This window comes from Ursus maritimus, unplaced genomic scaffold (assembly GCF_017311325.1).
Source record: "Ursus maritimus isolate PB19 unplaced genomic scaffold, ASM1731132v1 scaffold_17, whole genome shotgun sequence".
NCBI classification, from domain to species: domain Eukaryota; kingdom Metazoa; phylum Chordata; class Mammalia; order Carnivora; family Ursidae; genus Ursus; species Ursus maritimus.
Window position 1 is genome coordinate 16,334,783 of NW_024424119.1, and position 27,684 is coordinate 16,362,466.

The 27,684-nt window shown below is 38.2% G+C and overlaps 1 protein-coding gene across 2 annotated transcripts; it reads right to left on the minus strand.

Annotated features, from left to right (window-relative positions):
- Window positions 1–9,783: 9,783 nt before the first annotated feature.
- IZUMO3 (IZUMO family member 3) lies at window positions 9,784–12,269 on the minus strand. 2 transcript variants are annotated; one of them, XM_040631392.1, is made up of 7 exons: window positions 12,038–12,269; window positions 11,825–11,899; window positions 11,587–11,676; window positions 11,355–11,372; window positions 10,811–10,891; window positions 10,253–10,343; window positions 9,784–9,919 (listed from the first exon to the last, which is right to left on the minus strand). In XM_040631392.1, exons 1-7 carry the CDS (start codon window positions 12,267–12,269, stop codon window positions 9,784–9,786), a joined length of 723 nt encoding a protein of 240 aa, XP_040487326.1. The 2 variants fall into 2 exon arrangements, with proteins under 2 accessions (XP_040487326.1, XP_008693297.1); XM_008695075.1 differs by lacking the exon at window positions 11,355–11,372.
- Window positions 12,270–27,684: the final 15,415 nt, after the last annotated feature.

Below are 27,684 nucleotides of genomic sequence, written 5' to 3' on the forward strand. Positions count from 1 at the left end.
GAATATTCCCATTATAGTATGATATATAATAGCTAATAAAGCTGTTATGACTCTCAGGTTTTGGTTTGGACTGGTTAACTTATTTGTTGTTAGCAAGGTCACCGCCTTACAGAGATTCATATATAGAGTCCACATATTTCTATGAAACATCTACTAAATGTAAGTGACTCTGTTGCTTTTTATAAAATAGTAAAATATAACATCATTCCTGTTTCTAAGAAGCTTATAATCAAGCAGTGGTTACAATGGCTAGTCACAAGATACTGTAATAAAAGATAAAATTGTGGGAGGCAAAATCAAATAGGAAAAAAATCCTGTGGTGTTAAGAATAAAAGGGAGATACCTTTGACTTAGAGGAAGATGATCAATAAACTATAGTTACTATATTTGCGATAGTTATTGTAACTCCAAATCCAAAGCTCTCTTGCAGAGCTAAACAAATAGGTCTTTTAAAATATAAGGGAATCACAGAATGATTTATTAAATCTATTAAGAGTATTCACATGAAATCTCTTTTGTTAAAAATAAATAGGAAGGAAAGGAGAAGAAAAACTACTGTAAAAGTTAAGACTCTATGACTATATTGTGCTTAAGGCAAGTGGACCTCATTGAGTAGAAATCTATGGCTGATTAAAATATGAGCTATCCCATTAATCACACAATACATTAGATAATAAATTGTGGTTGTTAACTTGATATGCACCATTGAACATGGAGAAAATATCACATAGGCAGACAAGTGCACCAATGTATGACAATGTAATAGCTTGTGGATATATTCTTTTTGTAAATATGTCTTCAGCATATCCAGTGTCTTACTGAACTATGCTGTAAAATAAGGTTATTCTTTAAGTCACAGAGATTAATGCTGAAGATTCTTCAACACTGAAAAAAAAATCATACATTTGAATAGAAGGAAGGGTGAGATAGAAATTAACATTTTTCACTCAGTGTGTGTCATTCTAATATTTCATTCAATTTTCTGAGGGAACTCTGAAAATGTTAGATTAAAAAAAATGTTTTGGAAAAAGAAAAACCAATGACATATTCCACTGACAAGTAATTATGTGAGCTAATTTCAAGGACTAGTTTGAACCATGATCAGGATATTTAACTGCTGTGTGGCTAGTGAGCCCACCCTGAAAATTTGCTGATAGCACAAATAGGAGAGAATAGAAACACTGCTATGCATTCTGTAGGTCAGGCTGTACTTCTCATAGAAAATCATAGATTTCTTTAAATTTTGTTTGGTTAAATATGTAAATGTAACATTGAACTGCTTTTTAAACATAATTTTTACCTGGTCTTGTGTTTCCAGCTTGCTTGACAAAGTAACATATTAAGCAACTTGACCAGGTTTCACTGTGAATATTGTCTTTGCCTATGCTGGTATGCTGTCCAACATGATAGCCAACTAGCCACATTTGGCTACCAAGTACTTGAAGTGTGGTTAATCTGCATATATGGCTGTCAGTATTAAATACACACCAGATTTCAATGACTTAATTTAAAACAGGCAAGATATCTCATTCAGATTTAATAAAATGCATCAGTTACACCTGTTCCTTTTTTATGTTTTTTACAAGACCAGAAAATTTAAAATTGCTTATGTGATTTGCATTTATGGTTTGCATTATACATCTGTTGGATAGTGCTGTCTATGTGATCCATAAAGTAAACTACTGATAAAGGAAATAAAATTCTAAACAAAGAAACTTGATGTCCTCAGAACTGCATTAAAATAGCTCACGTTCTGACCTTAAAACATGTTTGGTTTGTTTGTAAATGGTTGTATATAAACCATATAATTCAAAGTATATCATGCATCAGAAAAAAGCACAAGAAAAATAGACTGCAATTATGTATGTGTAGAAAGATAACATTGCAAAATCTAAAACACAAAATATTCATTTAGTTACGTGTTTTCTTATCTGAAGGGTAGGCCCTGCCTGTGATCCCTACAACCATGTTAATATAGATACTGAGATTACAAAGGACACTCTTCTCCCAGATAGTCTGAAAGTTTGTGAAAAAAATTTGTTTTCTCACTGAAGAATTTAAGTAGAATCAATACAAATAAAAAAAATACAAGAATATTTGTTCAAGTTCTTCCATCCCCTTGTAAAAGGAAGACAAAAGAAAACAGTACTACCCCTCCCACCAAAAGGCCACATAAACCATCTGTTCCTTTTCTTTTTTTAAAGTCTGTATTTGTCAATATTGGGATCAGACAAGGGGAGAAAAGCCCCAAGTACGGTCATAAGTAAGAACGATACAATAGGTGACTCTAGTATTTATTGTTCTGGGGTACTACTGTAGCCTGCCTTTAGGTTGATAACTTAATAAATCAGTCTTTACTGCCTGAAAGTGTTGATATATATATTCCAAAGTAAGCCATTTATGATTTTACCTGCATTTTCTATGATTACTCTTTCATTTATATTTTTAAAATTCTGTGCCTCTTCCCGGAATTATCGCCATGTAAATTCAGAATACAGTAGTTGTTCCCTGGGGTAAGGGCCCATTATATGCCAGGAGTCACCATCGGGTGGGGGTGTACTTTGAAATGTTTTTCGTGTGTGTGTGTGTGTGTGTGTGTGTGTGTGTGTGTGTGTGTGTGGTTATTACCTGAAAATATCTCTTCTGGAAGTTCTGTAAGGGCCACAGCTGGACTTTGATGTGTGGGTCATATCTGAGGGTTAATCCCCAAGGATGTGTGTGTGTGTGTGTGGGGGGAACAACAAACACCAACTTTTAAAAAATCTAAAGCAGAAAAAGCTTGTGGATTCTAAACCTGTGCTGTATGGTAGCCTACCTACCAGTATGGTAGCCACTTGCAACCTGTATCTACTGAGTATTTCACACATAGCTAGTGTTACTGAGAAACTGGATTTTTAATCTTATTTAACTTTAAGGTAGATTTAAAAACTGACACTGGATTCCATGAACGAGAAACTTTTTTTTTTTTTTAAAGATTTTATTTATTTATTCGACAGAGATAGAGACAGCCAGCGAGAGAGGGAACACAAGCAGGGGGAGTGGGAGAGGAAGAAGCAGGCTCATAGCAGAAGAGCCTGATGTGGGGCTCGATCCCAGATCGCCAGGATCACGCCCTGAGCCGAAGGCAGACACTTAACCGCTGTGCCACCCAGGCGCCCCATGAACGAGAAACTTTTAAGCATGTTTGGAAAAACCTTGGATTTACTTTTTCACCTGTACATTTTATGATATATAAAAGCAGATCTAGTATTTCCAAATAAAAATTTCAAATTGAGATATGCTGAAAGAATAAAATACAAGCCAGATTTTGAAGACTCAGTACCAAGATAAATAAAATAGCTCATTAATAATTTTACATAGATCACATATTAAGATGGTATTTGGATATTTGGGTTGAAATGTATTAAAATTGATTTCACCTGTTTTTAAATATTAATGTGGCTACAAGAAAATTTAGAATTCTATCCATGGTTTATATTCTATTTCTATTAGACACTGCTGTCTAAAAAAGAGGAAAACACATGGAAATAGCCATGAGATACCAAGATTGTAAATGGGATATGACAACAAAAGTGAGACACTAATGGCAAGTGAGGAATTGGTAGCAAATAAAAGAGAAGCAGGTCCTTAGGTTACCTTACTGTGTTGGCAGATGACTAGTGTATGTATACTGCCTAGACTAGTTTAAGTGTTTAGGATTGAAAACATAACTTTTAAGACTTTTGTGCCTTATAATCAAAGAAAAATATGTTGTTGCTTTAATAATTTTAATTATTACTAGTTTTATCTTTAAAAAGTGTTACTACACTTCCATCTCTTTTTAGCCTTCCACTAAGTATGGTATTGAGTACATTACGTAGAGGCATTGAAAGAATTTTACCACAGTAAACCTTGAAAACAAAAGATACCAAAATTATAGGAAGGGAAATAATGTTAAATGAAATATAATTTCCAAGGGTAGAAATCTTATGAAGCAGAAATATGGGCCACTTTGTTATGTGAAATCTATTCCATAACCTAAATACTAGATTAAATTAATCCATTGGACAGTTTGTAACAAATTGTATTACATTGTATTTGCCATGGAAGTTCTATTGCCCTCATGTTGAAGTTAAATAGCCTTTCTCTCCACATAAGTAAGATGCAAGTTCACTGTAGAAAAGTCAGAAACACCAAAAAGCAACACGGAAAAATAATAATCATTTGTAACTTACACCACCCAGAGATAATGACTATAAATTTCCCTTGTATTTTCTTTCAAGGATATACAGTTGGTTTTTAGACAGGGTTTGGTATGTCTTAATAGGCACCACATCACAAACTCTGTATTTAATACTTTTCACCCCTTTCTTTGAACTCTCTTTGGACTGGTTTCATAACCCAGACTGAGGTTATCCATTATAGAAACAACAACTTAATAAATGATGTCTTGTTGGCTTGAAAGTATTATTCACAAAGATTTCCAAAGTGACAAAGATACAACCGGAAAGTGTTTTATTCACTAGAAAATCTTGAACATTTTCTGACACTATTAGTAAGATAAAGAGAGTATGGATGAAAGAGAAAACATGAATTCTGAATCCTGAAGAGCTTGGGCTTATTAGTACTTTCAGCGGAAATCATGAAGGGCCACCTCATCAGGCAGATTGATGAAGCCTCATTAGGCAAAGGCTTGAAGTGTTCTGAGAGTAATGCCTCACAGAAAGCCCTGTGACTGTCCAAAGTAGAGGGTAGACAAACATGCCTACCTGTCATTGCTACCTTTTGATTGGAAGGAGTTTGTATTTGTTTCCTCTTTAAGAGGAAGATGTACACGCAAGTATAAAATCACTTGGCAATGTCAGCAGTGCTAGATCTGAAAATGCAAACCCAAGGGCTTGAAGTTAGGCAAGCTCCTTGAGATGAAGTGGAGTGCAAAGTGCCCTTCATCTATTCTTGAGATATTTACTTCCATCCTCTGGCTTTACTCTAGCTACTGTCCTTTTACTCAGTCTTGCTATACAACCTATTTTTAGGTGAGTTGAAAAATAAAAACATGCATCTTGAAGTCAGGAAAAGTAAAGGCTCAGTATAATGTTCCAGAGCTTCCTGTGTTTGTCACTTTTAAGACCATGAGGTACCTAAATGTCAACAACTCCACTGTCCCTTATCTACCTTCCACCTTATCCCCATAATCAGGGTAATTCAGTGGGGAATATGCTTCAGTCTCCTGATCTCTGAGATAGTTGCTGGATTTAGATCAATGTCAAAAATCCTGAGAACTCTTAGAAAGCTTAGGGTTTCTTCAGGTTTCTGGTCCAGTTGGCAGTAAGGCAGGGTGGTGAGGAAAAGTCAACCAGGCTCCCCCGACATACACGTGAAGGGACTGAGAACTTCCCATAGGCCTTGAACTGGGTTTCTCACTAGAAACCTGTGTGCTTGATTTAGGAATTTGGTATTTATTCTAATTCTGATCTAAAATTCCATGGAATGTGTTACCTTGAACCAATGTTAAGGATAGCTCCCTCTTCACGATTTCATGGCGATGTTGAACGTCAAGCTGCAAAGGATTTCAAAGATGAAGACTGAGGTTATAGTAGGTAATCTGACGGACAAAGTGTATGTGGTAATATTAAGAATATCTAGGGTATGCTCAGTTCTAAAGAACAGGATTCATCAATGCTTCGTTTACATATTCATATTTGTATTCAACTAACACTCATTTTTTCTGTGTCAGGTGCTACAACGAGCTCTATGCACAAACAGCAGATGTGATTTCTGACCTCTTGGAATCAGACTTAATTCATGGTTATGTAATATCCTTTAATTCCTACAAAGCAAAAAGAGAATGGGCGGTGATTCGATGTAGTTGGAAGTGCAAATGTAAGGTGGGGAGTCAGGAAAGTCTTGAGTAAGTGATACTTAAACTGATGTAAAATTTTGTGATACATCGCTAGTTGTTGAGAATATGAAGATAAACATGGCATAATCCCCGTCCTTGAGGAGTTCGTGTCTCGGAAAGTGATGTGCAAACCACTAACAGTCCTCTGTGATATGTGCTCTATGGAAGCACATGAATTACTGTGGACCCTGAAGGTTATGGGTAATTTGGTCTTACCATCTCAGGAAAGACTGTATGAGATGAGATGGCTTCAAGTGTGGATTTTGAAGCACAGTCATTTTGAAGGCTAAGGAATATTGCTAGGCAATCAAGACAGGAAATAATATAAAGAGTAATGGCTAAGAGTAAGAAAAAATCCAGTATGTTCGGCAAACTCTAAGTAGAAGGGAAGGCCTAGGAAGGTAACTGGCCAAGGGTGAGGTTGTGTATAGGGTGGAATGGTAAAATTGAAGGTGTATGAAATACTGTATTGAAGGAGTTTATACTTCTCTTTTAAGAGTGGAGGAACCATTGGAGTATTTCAATTAGGAGTTTGAAATGATTTTTGTAGACTCATCATTCTGAGTGCAAAAGGAATGATGCATTTGGCTTATGGAAAGGCAGGATTCAGAGAGACTGATTAGAAGGCCATTGCAGTAGGCCCTAAGAGAGGAGGGCAGGCCTTCAGCTGTGGCAGTAGCCAGGGAGATGTAAGAGATTTAGGAGTGAAAATCAATGCTAATTGAAGACTGACTGGCTAGGATAGCTGAAGAGGAGAGAGGATTCCAGCATAGGCTGAGATTTCTAACTTCTGGGTAATTTATGGTATCCATAGAGCCATTGCTAGCTTAAGATTTGGGGTTTGAATCCTGGCTCTACCACTTACCAAGTAACCAGTTGGAAGAAGTTACTTAAACTTGCCTAGCCTCCCTTTTCTATGTCTATACAAAAATGGCTGACAATTTTGTGGGATTTATGGGAAGATAATTATGAAAATGCTTAGTGAATTGCCTTGCACATAGTCTGCATTCTACACGTATTTTCTTCAGTTTTAGGCATGCTGAGTTTAGAGCTATTATTTTATGTCTAGATGGATATATCCAGTATGTATTCAGAAACAGAGGTTGAGGCCTTGGGAAGGGGGTGCAAATAAAAGCCTAAGCATTTGGAGATGTAATTATTAGATGATAGTTGAAATCACTCGACTGTGTGAGATTCCATCAGGTATAAGAAAGAAAAGATTTGAAGTAGATTCTCTGGCGCTCAGTGTCTAAATAAGTAGGCAAATGAGGAAGAAGAGCCTCCCTAAAGTGACTAAAACATGGTTTAAAAAATAAGATCAAAACACTGAAAATAGGAGCAAACATAAGAACAAAACCTGCCTTGTGTAAGAGGTGTGCTTTAAGAAAGAAACCATTAGCACTCTGACAAGTCTTAGAACTGACAAGTAACTTGAAGAATAGAGAACTCTTGGAATATAACAATTAAGAGATCACTGACAGCCTTAGAGCAATTTCCATATGGTGGTGAGGAGCAGAATGCAGACTGCAATGACTTGAGGGAAGAATAGAAATGAAAAAATAGTTATAAGATGTAGAATGTTCTTTTAAGAAATTTGGCATGGCAACTTGGGGTGGTAGGTAAAAGTGGATAAAGGATAAAGAAAAGAGGCCTTAATTTATATTAATAGACACTGACAGAAAAGATCTAGTATTGAAGCAGAGGGAGATAAGTGATGGGAGATAAATAATGAAGGAACATTCTAGAAGAAGCTGCAGCTCAGGAAATATAAATCACAAAAGAATGCATTTGCCTGAGATGAAAGAAGGTACAACCTCCCTTTTAGTGAGAATGTGAAGGAGTAAAGTTGGAAAGACTATCAATAATTGGAAATTAAGAAGCTTCCAGTATCAACCCAGCTATTGTTTTATCCTGTTATTAGCTTTTATTTTTTTGTGTTCTAATAATGTATGTTTTGAGTACCTTAACTGGATGGGCTTGTACCTTTTAATGTTATCTCCACATAAAATGAATTATTAAGTTTTCATTTAGTGAAAGAGAGGTGAAACCTCACCTGTGTCCTTCCTCCCCCCCCCTTTGGAAAACACTGATTCTTAATAAAGTAGCCCCAAGAATGATAGGGTTACAAAAAATTACACCATCTGTGCCAGGGTCTCAGACTATCAGAGAAATACGTTACTCTAATGACTTATATATCGTACAGAAATATTAGAGTTAAACTTTATGCAGTGTTAACATCAGGACATTGGAGTATATTTTAGCTCTAAAAATATGATTGTTCCAGTAATGAAATGATTTGTACTGTTTCACTATTGCTATAAGTGAATTTTTGGTTGAGTGTTTGCTTGTCGAAAAATGGTTTTACGTATCCTTTTTATAAATGTTAACCGTTAGCTCAAGCTTAAATTAGGATTGTAAGCCATTAATTTTGTATCATGTTTACATTTGAAAACAGAAGTACCACAAGACCTTTCCTAGTAGATGAACACATAGTTTAATTAGATCATCTTCATTTTATTGTATTACAAACACACAAAAACACAAAACAACCAGCCCTTCCTCATACTGGCGATTCTGGAAATGATAAAGACCAGGCTCGGGATTTATATCATAAAGTAATTATAGTAAATTCTGCAGGTAGAAGAATCATACATTTGAAAAACAGTAGTCCAAAGTTGATGGGAACACAACATCAGCACCTCAAAGTCTTTCAAAGGAGTAAGACTATATAGAACAGTTATATTTAAATTTTACCATCATGGGAAGATTTATAGTAGTCTATCCTTGGTCTTCATCACTTTTTCTCTACCTTCTACCTGGATGATCTCAGTCATATTTTCAGGGTCACTACTCGGTTTGTTCAAGTGATTTGAAATACATTTCAGTAGCTTTGATCTTCTTGCTATATTCTTAAATGTAAATCCAAACAGTCAATGAATATCTGTTTTTGATAATGCAACAAAATCAATACTTATTATTTTCAAAACTGAACTTAGGCCTTTTCCATCAAACTTACTTGTTCTCCTGTATTTCCTACTTTAGTAAAGGATACAACCAGACACTTAATCAGGAAAGAGATCATAGTTTCACATTCCAGGTAAACATCAAAGTCAACATGATGTATTTCATTCTAGGCTTTTCCTTAAGCATGGCTGTTTTTTCAATAGCGCTCATACCATTTAAATTTCTTTGAAGAATATTGGCAATTGTGGGTTATTTTTTTCTTCCTATGTCAAATTTTGGTAATTTGTACTTGTATTAAAAGTATCCAGTTTACCCAAGTCTTGAGGTTATTGTGAGAATTCAGTTAGATATAGATATAAAGCACTTAATAGGCTGCCAGCTATATAGGAAGTAGTCAGTAGAAACAACTCAAAGAAATAGAAATTAATATCAAATTCAGTCATGGAACATAGATTTAGAGGAATATGGGGCAATTCTCAACTACTCAGAACTAATATTTTGGATGTGTGTGTGAGATAGCATGATGAAGATTAAATGTGACGTATTATCAAAGAATTTGTCCACATTGAACCAAATGATAAATATGGAAACAGTAACAAAATAAAAATATAGAAATAAGAAGCAGCCTCAGAAATTGAAATATTCTAATTACAGCCATTGATGAGAGTTACCAACCATGCATTTTTTATTATCGTGCAGTGTATCATCTTAATGTACATTGCAACATACCAGCATTCCATTCTGTACAGCTCTGGGTATATCGTTTGCCCTTTTATTGCTTCTATTGCCTCAAGATGGCATAAGGATCTTTACTAGAGAAACTCTTTCAGTTTTAAAATACTACAACTTTATGACCACAAAACAGCTTAATTCCGAGTTTTCTGTTCTGAGTCAACACTTAAGAGAATTGTGAAAGACCTTCTGTCTGTGTCCATGTATTATCTGATTTCAAAATCATGCTTCTCCTTCTCATCTGTCCTCTCCATTAATTCTTCAAGTTTCTTCTCCAAATATTTCTTTAATGACTTTCGTATCGCCTTCATTTTCCTCCGATGAGACACGCAAATATGGAATCTAGAGTAGAGAAACAACATAATCCCGACTTCAGTATTAGTAGGCCAACTCTTAAAGACAATTACATAATCATGTTTTTTTCCCTTCCTTTTCTGGATACTGCTCCAGGAGTTTTCCTCATACTCAACTGAACATCCTCCATTTCCTGTGGTTCAACTTTTATCCCATAAACTTCCATCCATTTCATTCCCGTCAGTATTGTATCCCAAACTTTGAAATGACTTCTTTCCGCTTATCGCCATTGGAAGGTGGCTGGGTGGGGGGGGCGGTTGGACAGTCTCTTTGGCAAAGGAATGCTTGACCCAGTGTGTGTGTGGAGGGAGGAAAACTCACAGTAACAAAGCACTTCCCAACATCACAACTTCTGTTAGCAATATCAGAAATAATGCAATCTCTCGACTCTCAACCTTCTTTGAATCCTCTTCTGGAGGGAGAAAGAGCAAAACAGAAAGTGAGTTTGGGGGAGGAAAAATACTAACTTGAAACTTGATCCATAGTAGATGACTCTTTTTAACATCAGATAATGTGCTCTGTTCACCACTTCCATCACTGTTTTCTAGTTATTCTGATCTTTATTACTCTAGTTATTCTGATCTTTATTACTTTATTGTAGAGCCCTAGGCTCTACAAAATGTTTGCCCCTACTGCCCCTAGCCTGATTTCTCCACCTTTAGTCCAGGCTTTTTATTTCCCAGCCCTTTAGTTGATCCAGTGCCCAGTAATTCATCTCAATATAAATTTTGCCATAATTAAATCATTGCTTTGATTTGTGACATTAGCATGATCTGCATAGAAGGTGCTCACCAAATATTTGTAGAATAAATGAATGGACAGCTCAGTACCTTGATCCCTGGCCCTTCCAAATGCCATACTACACACAAACTTTGTTACCTCCACAATACTCTCCTCTGAAGCATCGGGAGGTGATGCGAAGACAGGTCCAACAATCCAGGATAGGACCTTCAGTCACGACTGATAAAGAGAAGAAAAATAACAGAAGGGGGCCATGCATGGAGTTTTCTTAGCTCAGGCATCAAGTATGGATTAGATCTCAGGCATTTTCAGGACTCTTAATGTTACATTGCTGTGAATTTCTTCTTCCCCTAGCAATCAAATTTCTTGGTGGGTCAAAACCTTCTATAACTTAAGTCAGATCTCTGGGGAAGAAGGGGGAAAAATGATGCCTCAGTGTATATTGGTCCTATGGGTTATAAACTATACTTTAGAAGGCCTCTAAGCACCTCTAAACTCTGTGTGTTTGAGATTTCATGAGATACATTTTGCTGTCAAGTTTGATTGAAATTCCCACCCCCATAATGCAAACTCTAGGAATTGTGTTCTCAGTGTGATAGGTGGGAGAGATATGGCCCTATAGAACAAATGAGATGGGAAAATATGGATTGAATTCTTACGGTGTCCCATGTACTGTACTTACCACAATCTTCAGAACAAGCTAAAAGAGAATCAGAAAGTTCTAATGAGCCTATAATCAACTTAGAGTTTGCCATAGTTATACCCAATAGTCTTCATTTGGTTAGCCATGGAGTTCCAGCCACCCCTCCATCCATTCTAAATAACTGTAATATGAAACCACCTTCCTCCTCTCACCCTCATTTCCAATTCCTTTCACATAATTTCAGTGTTGTTAGATAGACATCTTTTATTACCAACTTCAGAGAAGTTCTTTAATATCTCTTTCAGTTTGGATTCCAGGTTTTGGCGGACATCGAGAAGCTTGCCTTGAAGGATAAAGGCACCTAAGGGGGGGTGGAAGGGACATCAGAAACTAGGGGTAGCCTTTCCCTTCAGAATTTAATCCTAATTGTTTTTCCTTGTTTTTCCAAGGGAATTTTCCTTATATTTGCTTGGGCAATACAATCTTTTAACATTGAAACAGTATCTCACCTTTCCATGTTTCATTGCCCAGTTTATAAAGTTCATTCTTCAGCCATATTCTCAACTTGATAACCTTATGAACAGCTAGAGAGGAGGAGTAAAGGTACATGTAGGGGAATAATTACATCTGTGGAGGAAATTATGTGGACCCAGGTGCACTCTTCCCTGCCTCCCCTTCTCCCTTTAACCCACAAAACTCTCCGGGACTCAAACTTCCCTCACCCAACACCCGAAGCATCTTGTCCCTGTGGGAGACCTTGAAGCTTAAACGGATCATCTCCTTAATCTGCCGTTCAAGCAGATGAACTCGGCCGGGGACTTCTGAGGGAATCAGCTTTGCCAGCAAGGACCTAATATCTTCTGTGAATTTGGGGTCACATTCCAGGCAGCCTTTGACCCCATGGAAGTCTGCCAGGGACAGGGGCAGGAGCAGGAGCAACCATAGGTCTCCCATTTCCTTGCCTCAACAGCCGGTTGTCCTGGCAACTAGTTCACCTAGTTCCCTTTTTTTCAAAAATCCAGGAATAAGAGCTTTGTCCTGGATAATCTTTCACCTTCCCCTCCATTTCCATCCCACTTCTAGGCAATCTCATTTCCCTAAGGATCTTCAGTTGTTTTCTGACTTTTATCCTTCATCTAGAGAGAGGGAACTGCCAGTTGGGAAGCAGATACTTGAGTTCTGAGTGCAGAACACAGAGCGAGAGAGAAATCTTGAGCTCACACAAGCAAAGTTCCATGCAGAGACATATCTCAGAAAAAGGTTTTCTTCAGGTTTCTCCTTTACTTAGGTCTTCAATAAATTCTCACGTCCCTCCTGACCATAGGAGTAGTGTCTCAAGAAAGAGATCTCATAGGACCTTAGAGACTGCTTAGCCAAAATTCTGCTTCTGTAGAGGAGGTGACAAAGCCTGGAATATTGAGTTGCTTGTAGTTCCAGTCCCTAATGGTAGAAGTATGGTTGAAAATTACCCATGGGTGTCTAGATGTAATTCATATCATTGATAATTTTGATGTAATTGATAACTTCTTAGAAATTTAGGCTATCTTCGTAGGATGATTTCCCAGCCGTGCTATATAATCTTCTTAGATCATTCTTTTTATAAAGAGTCTGGAGCAAGGAGACCAGAAACAACCATTGAGGAATATATGATGATAAGCGAGACTCCAGTAACACCCAAGGTTCATTAGTGGGTGCATCTGACAAGTATTAAGGATGAGATGTGAGGCATGTTAGAAAACAAGCACAATTGCCATGCGCTGCTGTCTCAGGCCATCATGGAAGGAGCCCAGATAAACAGTTCAGCTTTAGGGCTCTTTGAATAAGAATGTTCTTTGTCATTTGAAGAAATTAAGGTTGCTTTACAGACTTCTCAGGGTACCACTAACCTCTTCTCTGCTATATTGCTTGTATGTCTGTGACCTCCTGGAAACCAGGGAACTCTGGGAACTTAAAAGGTTAGTGGTAGAATTGAGAGCTTATGTATGGGAAAGTTAGGCAGTGAAAAGTTGTGAGGGAAGTACAAAGAACTACTACTAATTATATGCCTGCCATGTGCCAGATATGGGATGTGCTAAACACTTCTGATAGATTATTGCAAGTCCTGATGGCACAGCAATACATTTGAGAAACTATCCCTATTTTATAGATCTATACCCATGTCCTTTCTACAAAATAATTTAGTAGTCATGGAATTAGGATTTGAATTCAGGTCTGTCTGATTCCAAATTCTATATACTTCATTCACTGTCAACATTTTCTGGGATAATGCAGAAAATGATTTCTTGAAATTTGGTAAATCAGATGATTGCAAGGGGAGGGGGCAATTCAAATCCTCTGATGATCCAAATCCACACCTCTGCTCTGATTTTATTTTCCCTTGGCAAGATGATCTCATCTTTAGATGATCCTCCAAAGGATTTGCACATGCCGAGGTCTGAAGGCATTTGAGGTAATGGGATTAAACTAACTCTGGAAACCAGAGTTGGAGACCAAAAGGGGCTAAGACTTGGCAGGCAGGTAGCCAGGTGTGAGGAAAAACTGTTCTTTAAGGGAAAATATACATTATAGATGAGATGTTTTCCAGTTAACAGTACGTACTTTTACTCTCAGCTTGGACAGTTAAAGAGAACGTGATGGTATATTACGGACTAATTCTGTTCAGTGGCATATTATCTCGACCCAGACTGTGCACCCTACTATTTTTATCCTTGCCTCATTCTTCCAGCTTAATTTGCAGTCCAGGGTTTTTAGGATGCAAGAAAAAAACGATTCGACTTCCGGACAGTCTTGGGAAGACTGAAAATAGCAAGCCACTTTCTAAAAAGACAGAACTTGTAATTGAAGGGGACATATAAGAAGGAAAATAAATGGAAGAAATAGCACCCTCTTGGAGGAAACAATGGAGGAAACAGTAAACAGATCATAACGGAGCGAGCTAGTAATAAAAGCAGAGGTACACACCATTTCTCCCTTCTATAGGAAGACCGAGCAGCGCTAAATCTGGAGGAATTTCTTCTAGAGAAGCTGGATCTAGGACATTAGAAACAGCAGTTAACAAATACACAGTGGGAAGTGAGAACCTGGCAATAGTCACGACCCTGTAGGAGAAGCATCCTGAAAGTACTGATGATGGAGTAGATGACGTATAAGAAAATAACTACAGTTATCCTGGGCTAGGTCTTTAAATTCAGTAAATGTCAACTATTTGGAATTTTGAAAAGAGCTGTGTGGAAATTGATAATGTAATGATCGTATTACTTAATTAAAATAACGATACTTGTGTCTAGGAGGCAAAAGGCTAACACCCAGATCCTTCATTGATTATGCTAATATTTGTTTTCGATTGGCATAGAGGGGATAGGATTTATCATCAGTGTGAATCTGTGGAATAGCTAACCAAACTCTTTATTCGCTTAAAATAGTGTAACATATAGTAGCACACACATTCATAATATTTTGCCAAATATATGTTTATTCATTTGTAATTCTTAGATAAGATTCCTGGGTTATTCACAGATATAATATGTGTTGTATATGTTCTTTTTCTACAAAACAATTAGTCCTAATATTTAGTCCCTCTTAAGTGCTAGAATCAGTTGTTTTGTAACATTTGGCCTTTGTTACAAATCAAATGACACAGTGAGGTTTAAAATCTAAAAAACTAGTCTCATAGAGAAGAGCAAGAAGCTTCTTAGCAATAATTTTCCCTCACTCCATAGCAAATCTGGTTCCCAGATCCATACAAAAAAATAAAAGTAATGAATCTCTGTGGCTCAAGCTTCTTATAGCTTCTTTTCTTGTGGATTACTTGTCCCAGCTGAGCCCTGCTGCTTTGTTTCCCCAACAGTAGCACTTCAACAGAGGCCCTAGAAGTTTGGCACATAATCCAGATACCTGTTGTAGTCAAGTTGAGATTAAGTTATTTCCTGGGACTTGGAAACCCATACTTGGTGTCCGGCCTTGTTATAAGCTATCTGTCTAGGCAGCATAATAATCATAATTATAAATGTTGAAATACTTACTATATTCCAGATCCTTCACATGTAATTTTAATATTTTCTGTATGCCTGTCCTTATATTCCATTGTCATTAAACCGGTTTTTCTCCCCATATTCCACTCATTCTTTAGAAAATGTCATAAGGTTGGAACTTGGAAGACTTTGAAGGAATCTCTCTCTGGTAGGAAATCAAACGAAAAGAAAAGCTGATCCTATAGGTAGGGATGGGAAGAACAGGGGAGATAGTGGCAAAAGATTTATGTCATAACCTCTTCTCTCTAGACCAAGGCCCCAGAAGGGGAGATTATATTAGTTAGGTTAAAGGGAATACTGTAGGAAAGGGTAGTTTCTGTCCTGCATCCTTGAGGAACTATAAAGGCTACACACACCAGTTACCACATGTGACAAGTGTACCTGAGGAAAAATAGTGGTGTGTCAGGATTGGCTAATAGAAGACACTCCTGAGACCATGCTAGTTACCTTGTTCCGTGGAAGTGCCACTCAGCTTCCACTGACTGCAAGGCAAGGACGTGCAAGTGAACTCCGGATCTGACTGGGAAACTTGCCAGTGTGTATCATCAAGGCTTCGGGTATGGGGACCCTGCCTGAAAGATGGATAGCAAAGTACTAGGTCAGGAAAGGAAAAGGCATCTGCAGCAAGCCCAAGAACTTGATGGGGCCAGATTGTCAGGAAAGACCGCCAGACCCTGAGGAAACAGAGAACAGGCCCAAAGTGCTCCACATGCAGTTTCCCAGAAAATACAAGAAGATTCGGAGATGGGGTAGTACCAACCTCGCCTTAGAGGATACCGACACATTAGCAAAGAATAAAACAAATATGCTGAACATTAAAAAAAAAAAAAAGTCATCCAAGGGAACACATATTAATGAAGAAATCCACTGGATGCTTTACTGAAGAGGAAGAGGCAGGGGTTTTAAATAGGTTTTAATTAGGGAAAGTTCATGGTGATTGTACTTACTATCATTTTAGTATGCTGGATAAGATGGATTGAATTCACAGTTGGACTGGTAGTTAACACAGCCTGATTTTTCAGTGATTAGGACAGTGTTTTCTAAGGCCCAAGAGAGGTCTAGCATCCCAGAGTTACTCAATATTCATGGTTCCTCATCAGTTTTAGGAAGATAGAACCAGTTGGAATAAAACAAAACAGTTGTATCTCCTGGAAAAGTGCTACGGTCAGTGGAAAACTTGCCTCTATATCCAAGGGCCCCTTCAACCATGGGAGTATCTATGAATTGATGTAGGACCCCCACATTTCCCTTCCTAGATCCATTTTGGAAAGAAGCAGAGAATGGGAAGGAAATAGAAAAGAATGATTTTTCCAAAAGGTATTTAGTTACAAAAAAAAAAAAGTGTTTAACTATTGGGTGGGATTGAATTTACCGTATTTTGCTGTTACTGCTTTTTTTCTTTGCTCTCTTGTGAGGTGGGACGTGAGTTAGCTCAGAGAAAGCTATAGAATAGACCAGTTATAGAACATGAAGAAGCTGTGTCTCCTTTGTATGTCTGAGAAGAGTGTAAACAAATGTGTGACCTTGCAACATAAACACCATGATACTTCTTCAGACAAGCTTGCATTACTCTTTCCGCTTTGTAAAATATGAGCCTGACGTTCAGAGACACTACGGGAAGTGTCAAAGTTCACACACCCAGTAAGGGAAAGAATTACAGTAACACTAATTTGTCTGCCTTCATGGTCTTATGTTTCCAAAATACCAAAATGTTTCTTGCATTGAGTTAACCCAAGTTACAATCATCATTGCCTCAAATTAGTAAGAATTTCCTAAAGGAAATTATTTTTGCAAGGTAGGAAAAATAGTTTCTTATTTCCTATTAGTTTATTTTTTAAATAAGTGGAGTTTATAATTCTAGGTAACTTTTAATATTTCTTCCACACCCAATTCTTTTTTCCCCTCCTCCCTAATTACTTGAAAAAAGGATTTAAAGAATATTTATATTCCACCGTAGCTTGTTTGCCTGACAATTGCAGTACTCAATTTTCTTTAATACCTTGTATAAAAAGGCACAGATGTTAATCAAGTTTACCTTAAATAAATACCAGGCAAATACAGTATTACTTCTTTCCTCCCTTCAAAGGAGATTAAAAGACAACAACATAACAACTATAAGAACACAACAGCCAACAAGTAACATCATTGAACACATAGTCTGTTATCAAATAGTGTTTTATATTCATTACATGCATGATCTTATAAAATCCTCACGCTAAGAGTTGGTACTGTTGTTGCCATTTAGAGATGAGAGAACTGAGACTGAGTAGTTAAGGATTCTGCAGATCACACAGCTCTCTGATTCCCCACATACGTTCTTTCAACTACTAAGCTCTCTCTTGTACTTGATTAGCTAAAAACAAAAAACAAACCCACAAAACCCCCCCAAATGAGTGTCCTGCTCCTGTGCATAATGAATTGTCATATTTCTGCAAAACCAGCGCTTAGCGGGTGAGGCATTGTGGTGTAATATACGGCACTACGCTCAGTTCTAATGCTGGTCCTTGTAGGAACAGATTTCTCTTCAAAGTATCAAGTCCAGGAAGAAACTCTTAGTTGAATTTGAACTTCATGGTCACCACCCTTTAATAAATGATCTTATTGTTGGTAATTCCTTTGCATTATATTACCTTTCATTAATATAACATTTTACATTTGGAGCTTTCTGTATTTGGAAAGTTCTCTGTTGTCTTGAGATGACTGAGTTTCTTCTTGATTTTCTCTCATATGCTAAGTAAATATTTTCTGCTTAAATACAATAGCCTTTAAAGACTATAGCTATATTAGGTTACTAATCAGTTCATTTGAAGTTAGATCAAATTTCATTATATCTTGTAGGATCTTTTGTAAAAGGGTCTCCACAAAATGTACCATCTCCCTATTTACCATATAATGTCATAAGATGAAACTGAATCAGTCAACTCAGGCAGGATGGTTTCAATTCAGTGGAGGAAAGAAGATCTTAGTGGAATGGGTTATTGATGTTAACTCTTGGAAGAAGTTATGATAGTAGGTGTGGAATCTCTATTCCTAGAGGAGATTCTTGGTCACCTCTGTCACTGTTGGACAGTCTTGCCTAGTGGTTTGGGCTTAATGGAGTGGGGTTCCTCTTAGCTGATACAGCTGCTATGATATGCAGAGAATGTAACTTGAGAAATATATTTCATATTCATTTTTCCTTACATTTATTGCGAGTTTAATAACTGATGTGTGGTCAGTTGCTTTTTCAAAGAATGAAATTATGGTACCACATATACTAGATGGGAAAAGAGTTTATCAAGTTCTGCACTCTAGAAATTTCTGCCATTTTTAGCATAAACATAGTCACCAAAATAGATTCTAGAAACCACCCTAGTTTTTAATTTTTTTATTATTATTATTTTTTATTATGTTAGTCACCATACAGTACATCCCCGGTTTCTGATGTAAGGCTCGATGATTCATTAGTTGTGTATAACACCCAGTGCACCATGCAATACGTGCCCTCCTTACTACCCATCACCGGTCTATCCCATTCCCCCACCCCCCTCCCCTCTGAGGCGTCAGTTTGTTTCTCATAGTCCATAGTCTCTCATGCTTCATTCCCCCTTCTGATTACCCCCCCTTTCTTTATCCCTTTCTTCCCCTACCAATCTTCCTAGTTCTTAGGTTCCATAGATGAGAGAAATCATAGGATAATTGTCTTTCTCTGCTTGACTTATTTCACTTAGCATTATCTCCTCCAGTGCCATCCATGTTGCAGCAAATGTTGAGAACTCGTTCTTTCTGATAGCTGAGTAATATTCCATTGTATATATGGACCACAACTTCTTAATCCAGTCATCTGTTGAAGGGCATCTCGGCTCCTTCCACGATTTAGCTATTGTGGACATTGCTGCTATGAACATTGGGGTGCATATGGCCCTTCTCTTCACTACGTCTGTATCTTTGGGGTAAATACCCAGTAGTGCAATGGCTGGATCATAGGGTAGCTCAATTTTTAACTTTTTAAGGGACCTCCACACTGTTTTCCAGAGTGGCTGTACCAACTTGCATTCCCACCAACAATGTAGGAGGGATCCCCTTTCTCCACATCCTCTCCAGCAATTGTTGTTTCTTGTCTTGTCAATTTTTGCCATTCTAACTGGCGTAAGGTGGTAGGTATCTTAGTGTGCTTTTGACTTGAATTTCCCTGATGGTTAATGATTTTGAACATTTTTCATGTGTCTGTTAGCCATTTGTATGTCATCATTGGAAAAGTGTCTGTTCATATCTTCTGCCCATTTTTTGATTTGTTTATTTGTTTCTCGTGTATTGAGTTTGAGAAGTTCTTTGTAGATCTTGGATACCAGTCTTTTATCTGTAGCATCATTTGCAAATATATTCTCCCATTCCGTGGGCTGCCTCTTAGTTTTTCTGACTGTTTCCTTGGATGTGCAGAAACTTTTAATCTTGATGAAGTCCCATAAATTCATTTTATCTTTTGTTTCTCTTGCCTTTGGGGATGTGTCATGAAAAAGGTTGCTTTGGCCGATGTCGTAGAGGTTGCTGCCTATGTTCTCCTCTAGAATTTTGATGGATTCCTGTCTCACATCGAGGTCTTTCATCCATTTGGAGTTTATTTTTGTGTATGGTGTGAGATAGTGGTCAAGTTTCATTCTTTTGCATGTAGCTGTCCAATTTTCCCAGCACCATTTATTGAAGAGACTGTCTTTTTCCCACCGGATGTTTTTTCCTGCTTTATCAAATATTAGTTGCCCAAAGAGCCGAGAGTCCATTTCTGGGCTCTCTATTCTGTTCCATTGGTCTATGTGTCTGTTTTTGTTCCAGTACCATGCTGTCTTTGTGATCACAGCTTTGTAGTACAGCTCGAAATCCGGCATTGTGATGCTCCCAGCTTTGTTTTTCCTTTTCGACAGTTGCTTGGAGATTCGGGGACTTTTCTGGTTCCATACAAATTTAAGGACTATTTGTTCCAGTTCTTTGAAAAATGTGCTCAGTATTTTGATCGGGATAGCATTGAAAGTGTAGATTGCTCTGGGTAGCATGGACATTTTAACTATGTTAATTCTTCCGATCCATGAGCATGGAATATCTTTCCATCTTTTTATGTCTTCCTCAATGTCTTTCAAGAGTGATTTATAGTTTCTAGAATATAGGTCCTTTACGTCTCTGGTTAAGTTAATTCCAAGGTAACGTATGGTTTTTGGTGCTATTGTAAATGGGATGGATTCCCTAATTTCTCTTTCTTCAGTCTCATTATTCGTGTATAGAAATGCAACTGATTTCTGAGCATTGATTTTGTATCCCGCCACGTTACTGAATTGCTCTATAACTTCTAATAGTTTGGGAGTGGCTTCTTTTGGGTTTTCCATATAGAGTATCATGTCATCTGCGAAGAGAGACATTTTGACTTCTTCTTTGCCGATTTGAATACCTTTGATCCCTTTTTGTCGTCTGATTGCTGTTGCAAGGACTTCTAGTACTATGTTGAATAATAGTGGCGAGAGTGGGCATCCTTGTCGAGTTCCTGATCTTAAGGGAAAGGCTTCCAGCTTTTCCCCATTGAGAATAATATTTGCAGTAGGCTTTTCATAGATGGCTTTTATGAGATTGAGAAATGTACCTTCTATTCCTACACTCTGAAGGGTTTTAATCAGGAAAGGATGCTGTATTTTGTCAAATGCTTTTTCGGCATCGATTGAGAGGATCATATGGTTCCTGAGTCTTTTCTTGTTGATATGATGTATCACGCTGATTGATTTGCGAATATTGAACCACGCTTGCATCCCAGGTATGAATCCCACTTGATCGTGATGGATAATCCTTTTAATGTACTGTTGGATTCTATTAGCAAGTATCTTGTTGAGGATTTTGGCGTCCATATTCATTAGGGAAATCGGTCTGTAATTCTCCTTTTTGAGGGGGTCTTTGCCTGGTTTGGGGATCAAGGTAATATTGGCCTCATAGAATGAGTTTGGTAGCTTTCCTTCTGTTTCTATTTTTTGAAATAGCTTTAGGAGAATAGGTATTATTTCTTCTTTGAATGTTTGGTAGAATTCCCCAGGAAAACCGTCCGGGCCTGGAGTTTTGTTATTTGGAAGGTTGTTTATCACTGACTCAATTTCTTCATAATTAATTGGCCTGTTTAAGGAATCAATTTCTTCCGGTTTCAATCTTGGTAGTTTATAGGTTTCCAGGAAGGATTCCATCTCTTCCAGATTGCTTAGTTTATTGGCATATAGCTGTTGATAAAAATTTCTAATAATCCTTCCAATTTCAATGGTGTTCGTCGTGACCTCTCCTTTTTCATTCATAATTTTAATAATCTGGGTCCTTTCTCTTTTCTTTTGGATAAGTCTTGCCAGTGGTCTGTCAATTTTATTGATTCTCTCAAAGAACCAGCTTCTAGTCCTGTTGATCTGCTCTACTGTACTTCTGGTTTCTGCTTGATTGATTTCAGCTCTAATTTTGGTCAACTGCTTCCTCGTGCGTGGATTAGGCCTGTCCCTCTGTTGCTGTTCCAGCTTCTTGAGGTGAGAATATAAAAACTGCATTTTAGATTTTTCTATTCTTTTGAGTGAGGCTTGGATGGCTATGTATTTCCCCCTTAGGACTGCCTTTGCAGTATCCCATAGGTTTTGGACTGTTGTATTTTCATTCTCATTGGTCTCCATAAGTTGTTTAATTTGATTTTTGATTTCCTGGTTTATCGAGTCATTCCTGAGCAGGATGGTTCTTAGTCTCCAAGTGTTTGAGTTTCTTCCAAATTTTTCCTTGTGGTTGAGTTCCAATTTCAGAGCGTTGTGGTCTGAGAATATGCAGGGGATAATTTCAATCTTTTGGTATCGGTTGAGACCTGTTTTGTGTCCCAGAACCGTGTCTCTAACTGTAGTCTTTAGTTAAAAATCCAATCTGTCTATATGAGAATTGCTACCCCAGCTTTCTTTTGAGGACCATTTGCGTGAAAGATGGTACTCCATCCCCTTACTCTCAGTCTGAATGCATCTTTGGGTTCGAAATGAGTCTCTTGTAGACAGCAAATGGATGGGTCATTTCTTTTTATCCAATCTGCAACCCTGTGGCGCTTTATGAGAGCATTTAGGCCATTTACATTGAGACTGATTATTGAGAGATATGATTTTAATGATGCCATGTTGCCAGTAAAGTCTTTGTTTCTATAGATTGTGACTTTCTGTTCTGTATCACTCTTGGGGCCTTGTTACTTTTATAGAACCCCCCGTAATATCTCCTGTAGGGCTGGTTTCATTGCTACAAAATTGGTCGATGACTGGCGATTCTGGAAGGTCTTTATTTCTCCATCCATTCTGAATGACAGCCTTGCTGGATAAAGGATCCTTGGCTGCATGTTTTTCTCTGAATGAGCTTTAAAAATGTCCCCCAACCCTTTCTCTCATTCCAGGTCTGTGTAGACAGGTCTGATGTGATTCTGATACCTTTGCCTTGGTACGTGAGAAATTTCTTTGCCCTGGCCGCTTTCAATACTGTATCCTTGGATCTAATATTTGCAAATTGCACTATGACGTGACGTGGCGTAGGTTTGTGTGGTTGAGCTTGGGAGGGGTCCTCTCTGCCTCTTGGACACGAATGTTTGTTTCCCTCACTAGATTAGGGAAGTTTTCAGCTACAATTTGTTCAAATATCTCTTCTAGACCTCTGTTTTTCTCCATCCCCTCGGGGATGCCGATGATTCTAACGTTGGAACGTTTCATTGAGTCAGTAATCTCCTGTAACCTACATTCTTGAGAATGGATTTTTTTGAGTCCCGATTCAATTTTAGCTTTTTCTTCTACTAACCCATCCTCCAATTTGCTGGTATGTTCTTCTGCCTCATTCACCCTGGCCATCAGAGCCTCTAGTTTTGCCTGCATTTGGGTCATAGAATTTTTAATTTCTGTCAAATTTGCTCTCATTTCTGCCCTTAGAGATTCTATATTCTCATTAACATTTTCGTTAATACTTTTTTCAAGTCTACACATCATCTTGACCATTGTTACTCTGAATTCCATTTCTGATAATTTGGTTATATCCATATCCATTACTTCTGAGGCAGAGGCCACAGACTCATTGTCTTTTCTTTGCTGGGGGGGATTTCTCCTTCTCGTCATTCTGATGAGGAGAGGTTGTGGGGTTGTCCAGAGCCCAAATTATTGACCGGGACACAGGCCGTGCGCCCTTGTTTTATAGGGATCTTAGGAATGTGGGCTTCTTGATTTTTCAGCCTGCCTTCTGGGAGAGGGGCCTGCCGCGCCGATACTCAGGCAACCCTGTTTGGGTAGGGTCTCCGTGTCCCCTGCGAGGGGCGATGGGGATGGGCACTCTCTGAGCTGGTATTTCCAGGCTTTTGTTCTCTGGCAGCTTTGCCTGGCGGTTTGCTGTGCCTCTTCTGAGAGTCAGAGCAGCAGTGGCTGAATCTCAGCCTCTGTCTCAGAACAGAGGGATTGCGGACCGTTCTCCACTGATGTTCTGGCCACTTTAACTCTGTTTCTGTTGGTGCTGCTCAACCCTGCAGCATCCCGGGATGTGCGCCCCACACCCGGAGTCCCAGCCCTCACTTCCAGGGCCGGCATCTCTGTCCTTTGTGTTTCTAACGCCGCCAGCCACCCCCGCGCGGTCGGAAGCTCCGGCCCTCAGTCTGGTTGCGTGCGTGTTCCCCGGCTCATGGTCTCAGTCCGCTCTCTCGCAGGTGCCGTCTGCGAGTCCGCCCGCTCTCCCATGCAAGTGGCTACCGCTCCCGGCGCCCGAACATGGTGGCTCCCTCCCCCTTCCATTTATCTTCATATATCTGTGTGAGGTTTCATGGCTCCCCGCTTCATACCTCAATACTCAGCGCTGGAGATGTTCATTTGTAGAGATCCAGATGTATCTTCCTACGTCTCAGGCTGATTCCGTGGATGTTCAGGCTGGTCTGCTACCTATCTAACTCGACTCAGGGGACCAGCTGAAAAAGGGGTCCCCTACTCCTCCGCCATCTTAACTCCTCCCTCCACCCCAGTTTTTTAAATGGTAGGGGCTATTTGAGAGAAAAACATAAACCGTTTTTCAATTGCAAATACATGAGAATTTCACCATTTCATTTTTTTGCCCTGGTGTTGTAAGAAAAGACCTTGACAAAGTGTGCATTGACCACTTCTCATTTACGCCAGGTGTGGCTCTATGTCTGAAGGGCATATGCGATAAATTGGTCATACATTATCTCATTTGCAGTCTGAGTTTTATGAGCTCCTGTAAAACAATTACCATATATACATTTTACAATAAATGGGCAAACAAAGCAGCTGCAAACAATATGGAAAAGTCAATAATTAATTTCAGATTTCCAAATTTAGTAGAGACACTGGAGCTTTCTCTTCTTTTCAGAAGAGATGGCTTCTTTGTTAGGAATATGCAAGCATGTTAATTCATTACTGTGTGGTTTCTCTTTTTCCAAAGCTTGTTGAAGGCCTAATTTATGTGCAAGAGTGAAAGCTGTTTAAACGGATAATATGCCTCCTTCATGAGAAATACCACCCCTTTATGCTCCATTAAATTCAGACGTTGACTCTATAAGCTACGTACCAATTATTTCTTTCCAGAAACAGCAGCATAGTTTTTTCCACAAAGGACAACAGATTATTGCAGGCTGCTATTAATCTCCACATAGTCCACAGAATACATAGGACACTAGGGAGAAAACAATTGAGTAGCTATTTTAACATTTGCAAAACCACTATATGCAGTGGAAATAAAAAAGAGATGCTTGTCTGTTTGCTACTTCTGAATTATCTCAGGTGCTCCCTCACAAATATAGAAAAAGCCCTTAAATTAATCAATAATGACCTGCCGACATTGCAGCAGTGCCTATGGATGAACACGGATGGCTCTTTATCTGGTTGATCTTTGTTTTCCCCACCATCGTATATTGCTGACCGCTGTACAGTCCTGCTGCCTGCTCCGTTAGTTGGATGGTGCAGTAAATGAAATGCCTATTAACAGCTTAAGGCAGGTTCTATTCTGATGACAGCATTGTTGGTGCATAGAAATGGGTCAATTCTCAGTAAAAGCCAGAAAAATATACTAGTCCCTCAGCATAACCTGACATAGGCTAGAATTTAATATAATGACTATGAATCATTTTGGAGGGTATAAATCACTCTAACATGACTGTCTGCAAAACTGTTGTTACTGATATTGGCCTATGTATCCAAATCCAAGGAAAACTTTAATGAGAAGCTAGTAATTAAGTTATTTAAGAATGGTGACTTTTAAAATTTATCCAGTCAAAAATACTAAGTACCATCTAATTAACTTTTGTTCAACAAGTATTTATTGACCATTTATCAGGACTATCAGGAAAAAGGAAGATGGGTATAGAGATGACTCTACTTTCATAGAGCTTGCGATCAAGTAGTATAGCCCTGATCATGGAATCTAAATGGTTTTTCTTTTATGTGCTTTTTAATTAATTAATTTTTTAGTTAGCAGTCCTCTTGTTTCTGAATGGGATTTTCACTGTGTTCTATCCAGATGAACATTTGGGTGGTATGGTCCACAGATCAGAGTGAACCCAGAACTAGCTTAAGGCAATTAGTATATTTAATTAGTATTTTTAATTCCCTAGAAACTGCATCAAGTTTTGGGTATGGAAACCAATGAGATACTGGTAAAAACTAGGGGATGGTTTTGGGGAAAAAAACATTCCCTCCTTTTTCCTCACTAGCTACTAAGAAGACACTCGAGCTGTCAGTCAGGACTTGGTGATGTAAGAAATCTAAACACTGGAGCTGCAGCTGCCAGGGGTCAGCTGACCCTTAACGGCTCACGAGAGCTGATCATATAACCCACTCTGCCTTGGGTGACATCATATTGGTAGCTCAACGTGGCCATGTTGGCAGTATTTACATCATAGAAACCACCAATGCTTTATTATTTTTTAATTTTTTTTTATTATATTATGTTAGTCACCATACAGTAAGAAACCACCAATGCTTTAAATGAAGGCTTTGGCCCCTTTGCCCCTTTCTCCACCCCCTGCAGCACCCTCACCTTCCTTGTTTGAGTAGCTGCATAGAGTCCATAGTGTAGAGACAGCATGATGCCTTGAGAAACTGGGTCTTGGTGATCCCTTTGAACTATTAAGATTGAGCTTTATGGGGAACCTGCCATCCTTCTCTGGAGTTTTCAGTTATGTGTGCATATAAAATCCCCACAAAATAACAAAGGTTTCAAGGTTAATATCATTTTTTGAAGGTAGAACATTCTAAATTAGCATTACTTACAGTGTGCTCTTAGATACTAATTGAAGTTTCTGAAAAAGGGAGTGTGCATACTGGGACTCTTAAGGGAGGAATTGACAAATGTGAATATATAACTCTGCTTTTCAAGGTACATCTGGTGGGCAGGAGCTCAGGGGGTTGATAATTTGGAAAAGACAGTTTAATTGTTGAAGACATGCGTTGCCTGCAGAGGTAAAGGTTAAGTAATTAAACAAAAGGTGGTATTGACTTAAGCACTGATTCCAATTATCAGACCAGTCCAGTAAAATTTGCAACATATATTAGCTAAGTATTACACCAGTAAAATTTGCAGAGCCACATCTCTGGTTCTATACCAGTTACTAGCTATCTAGGCAGGGAGCTTTGAGTGGAAAAATCCAAGATAACCGTGTGATCAAATTAAAACCTCTCTTTTAATAGGATAGGGAAACAGTGGAGTCACTTGATTGTATTGAGGCTAAAATAGAATTTTTGGTGAGCCTTAACAATGAGCAAATAACTTCTATTTTTAGTAATGTACTCAAAGAAATAAACTATGATATAATAAATTACTAATAGAGAAACATTGGTACATTTTTTAAAGCTAAAATTTGTACAATATTTTTTCTTGTGAATTTATGGACAATATTAGCAAGGGAGTAGATTTTAAGTATTCAATAAAGTCTTGATATGTGTCAGACACTTTTAGAAGTACTATGCCATTTCATTTTCATGGCAGCCCCATGGACATAGGTTTGATATTCTCAGTTTATTAAGTAAAGAAATTGGATCTCCAAAAGGAAAAATTACTTACCAAAGCTTATGTGTCCTGTGAGGGGCAAAAGTTGGGTCCAACTCCAGCTGAATTAGATCACATCAACTAAGTATCTTGATGCATATTTAATCCTAATGTCATCAAAAGGGTAAATGGACTTAGAAATGAAAACTAAGGGGGAAAAGTATTTTGTTTGTGTTGGAGGATATGAAACAGAGGGCAAGCCCCTGGGACAGTTAAATTGTCACTTGTGTCCAAGTTGAGTTAAAAAACAATGTTTGATAACAGTGCTTAACGTGAACCTGAAGCCTTGTTCTCTGACCTGAATT

Excerpts from the sequence above, each read along its gene's own strand:
- IZUMO3 (XM_040631392.1), bottom strand. The coding sequence starts at position 12,269 with ATGGGAGACCTATGGTTGCTCCTGCTCCTGCCCCTGTCCCTGGCAGAC. Across the intron at positions 11,677-11,824 it reads GGGCAATGAAACATGGAAAG|GTGCCTTTATCCTTCAAGGC; the intron begins GTGAGATACTGT and ends ACCCCCCCTTAG. Across the intron at positions 10,344-10,810 it reads CAGAGGAGAGTATTGTGGAG|AAGAGGATTCAAAGAAGGTT; the intron begins GTAACAAAGTTT and ends TTCTCCCTCCAG.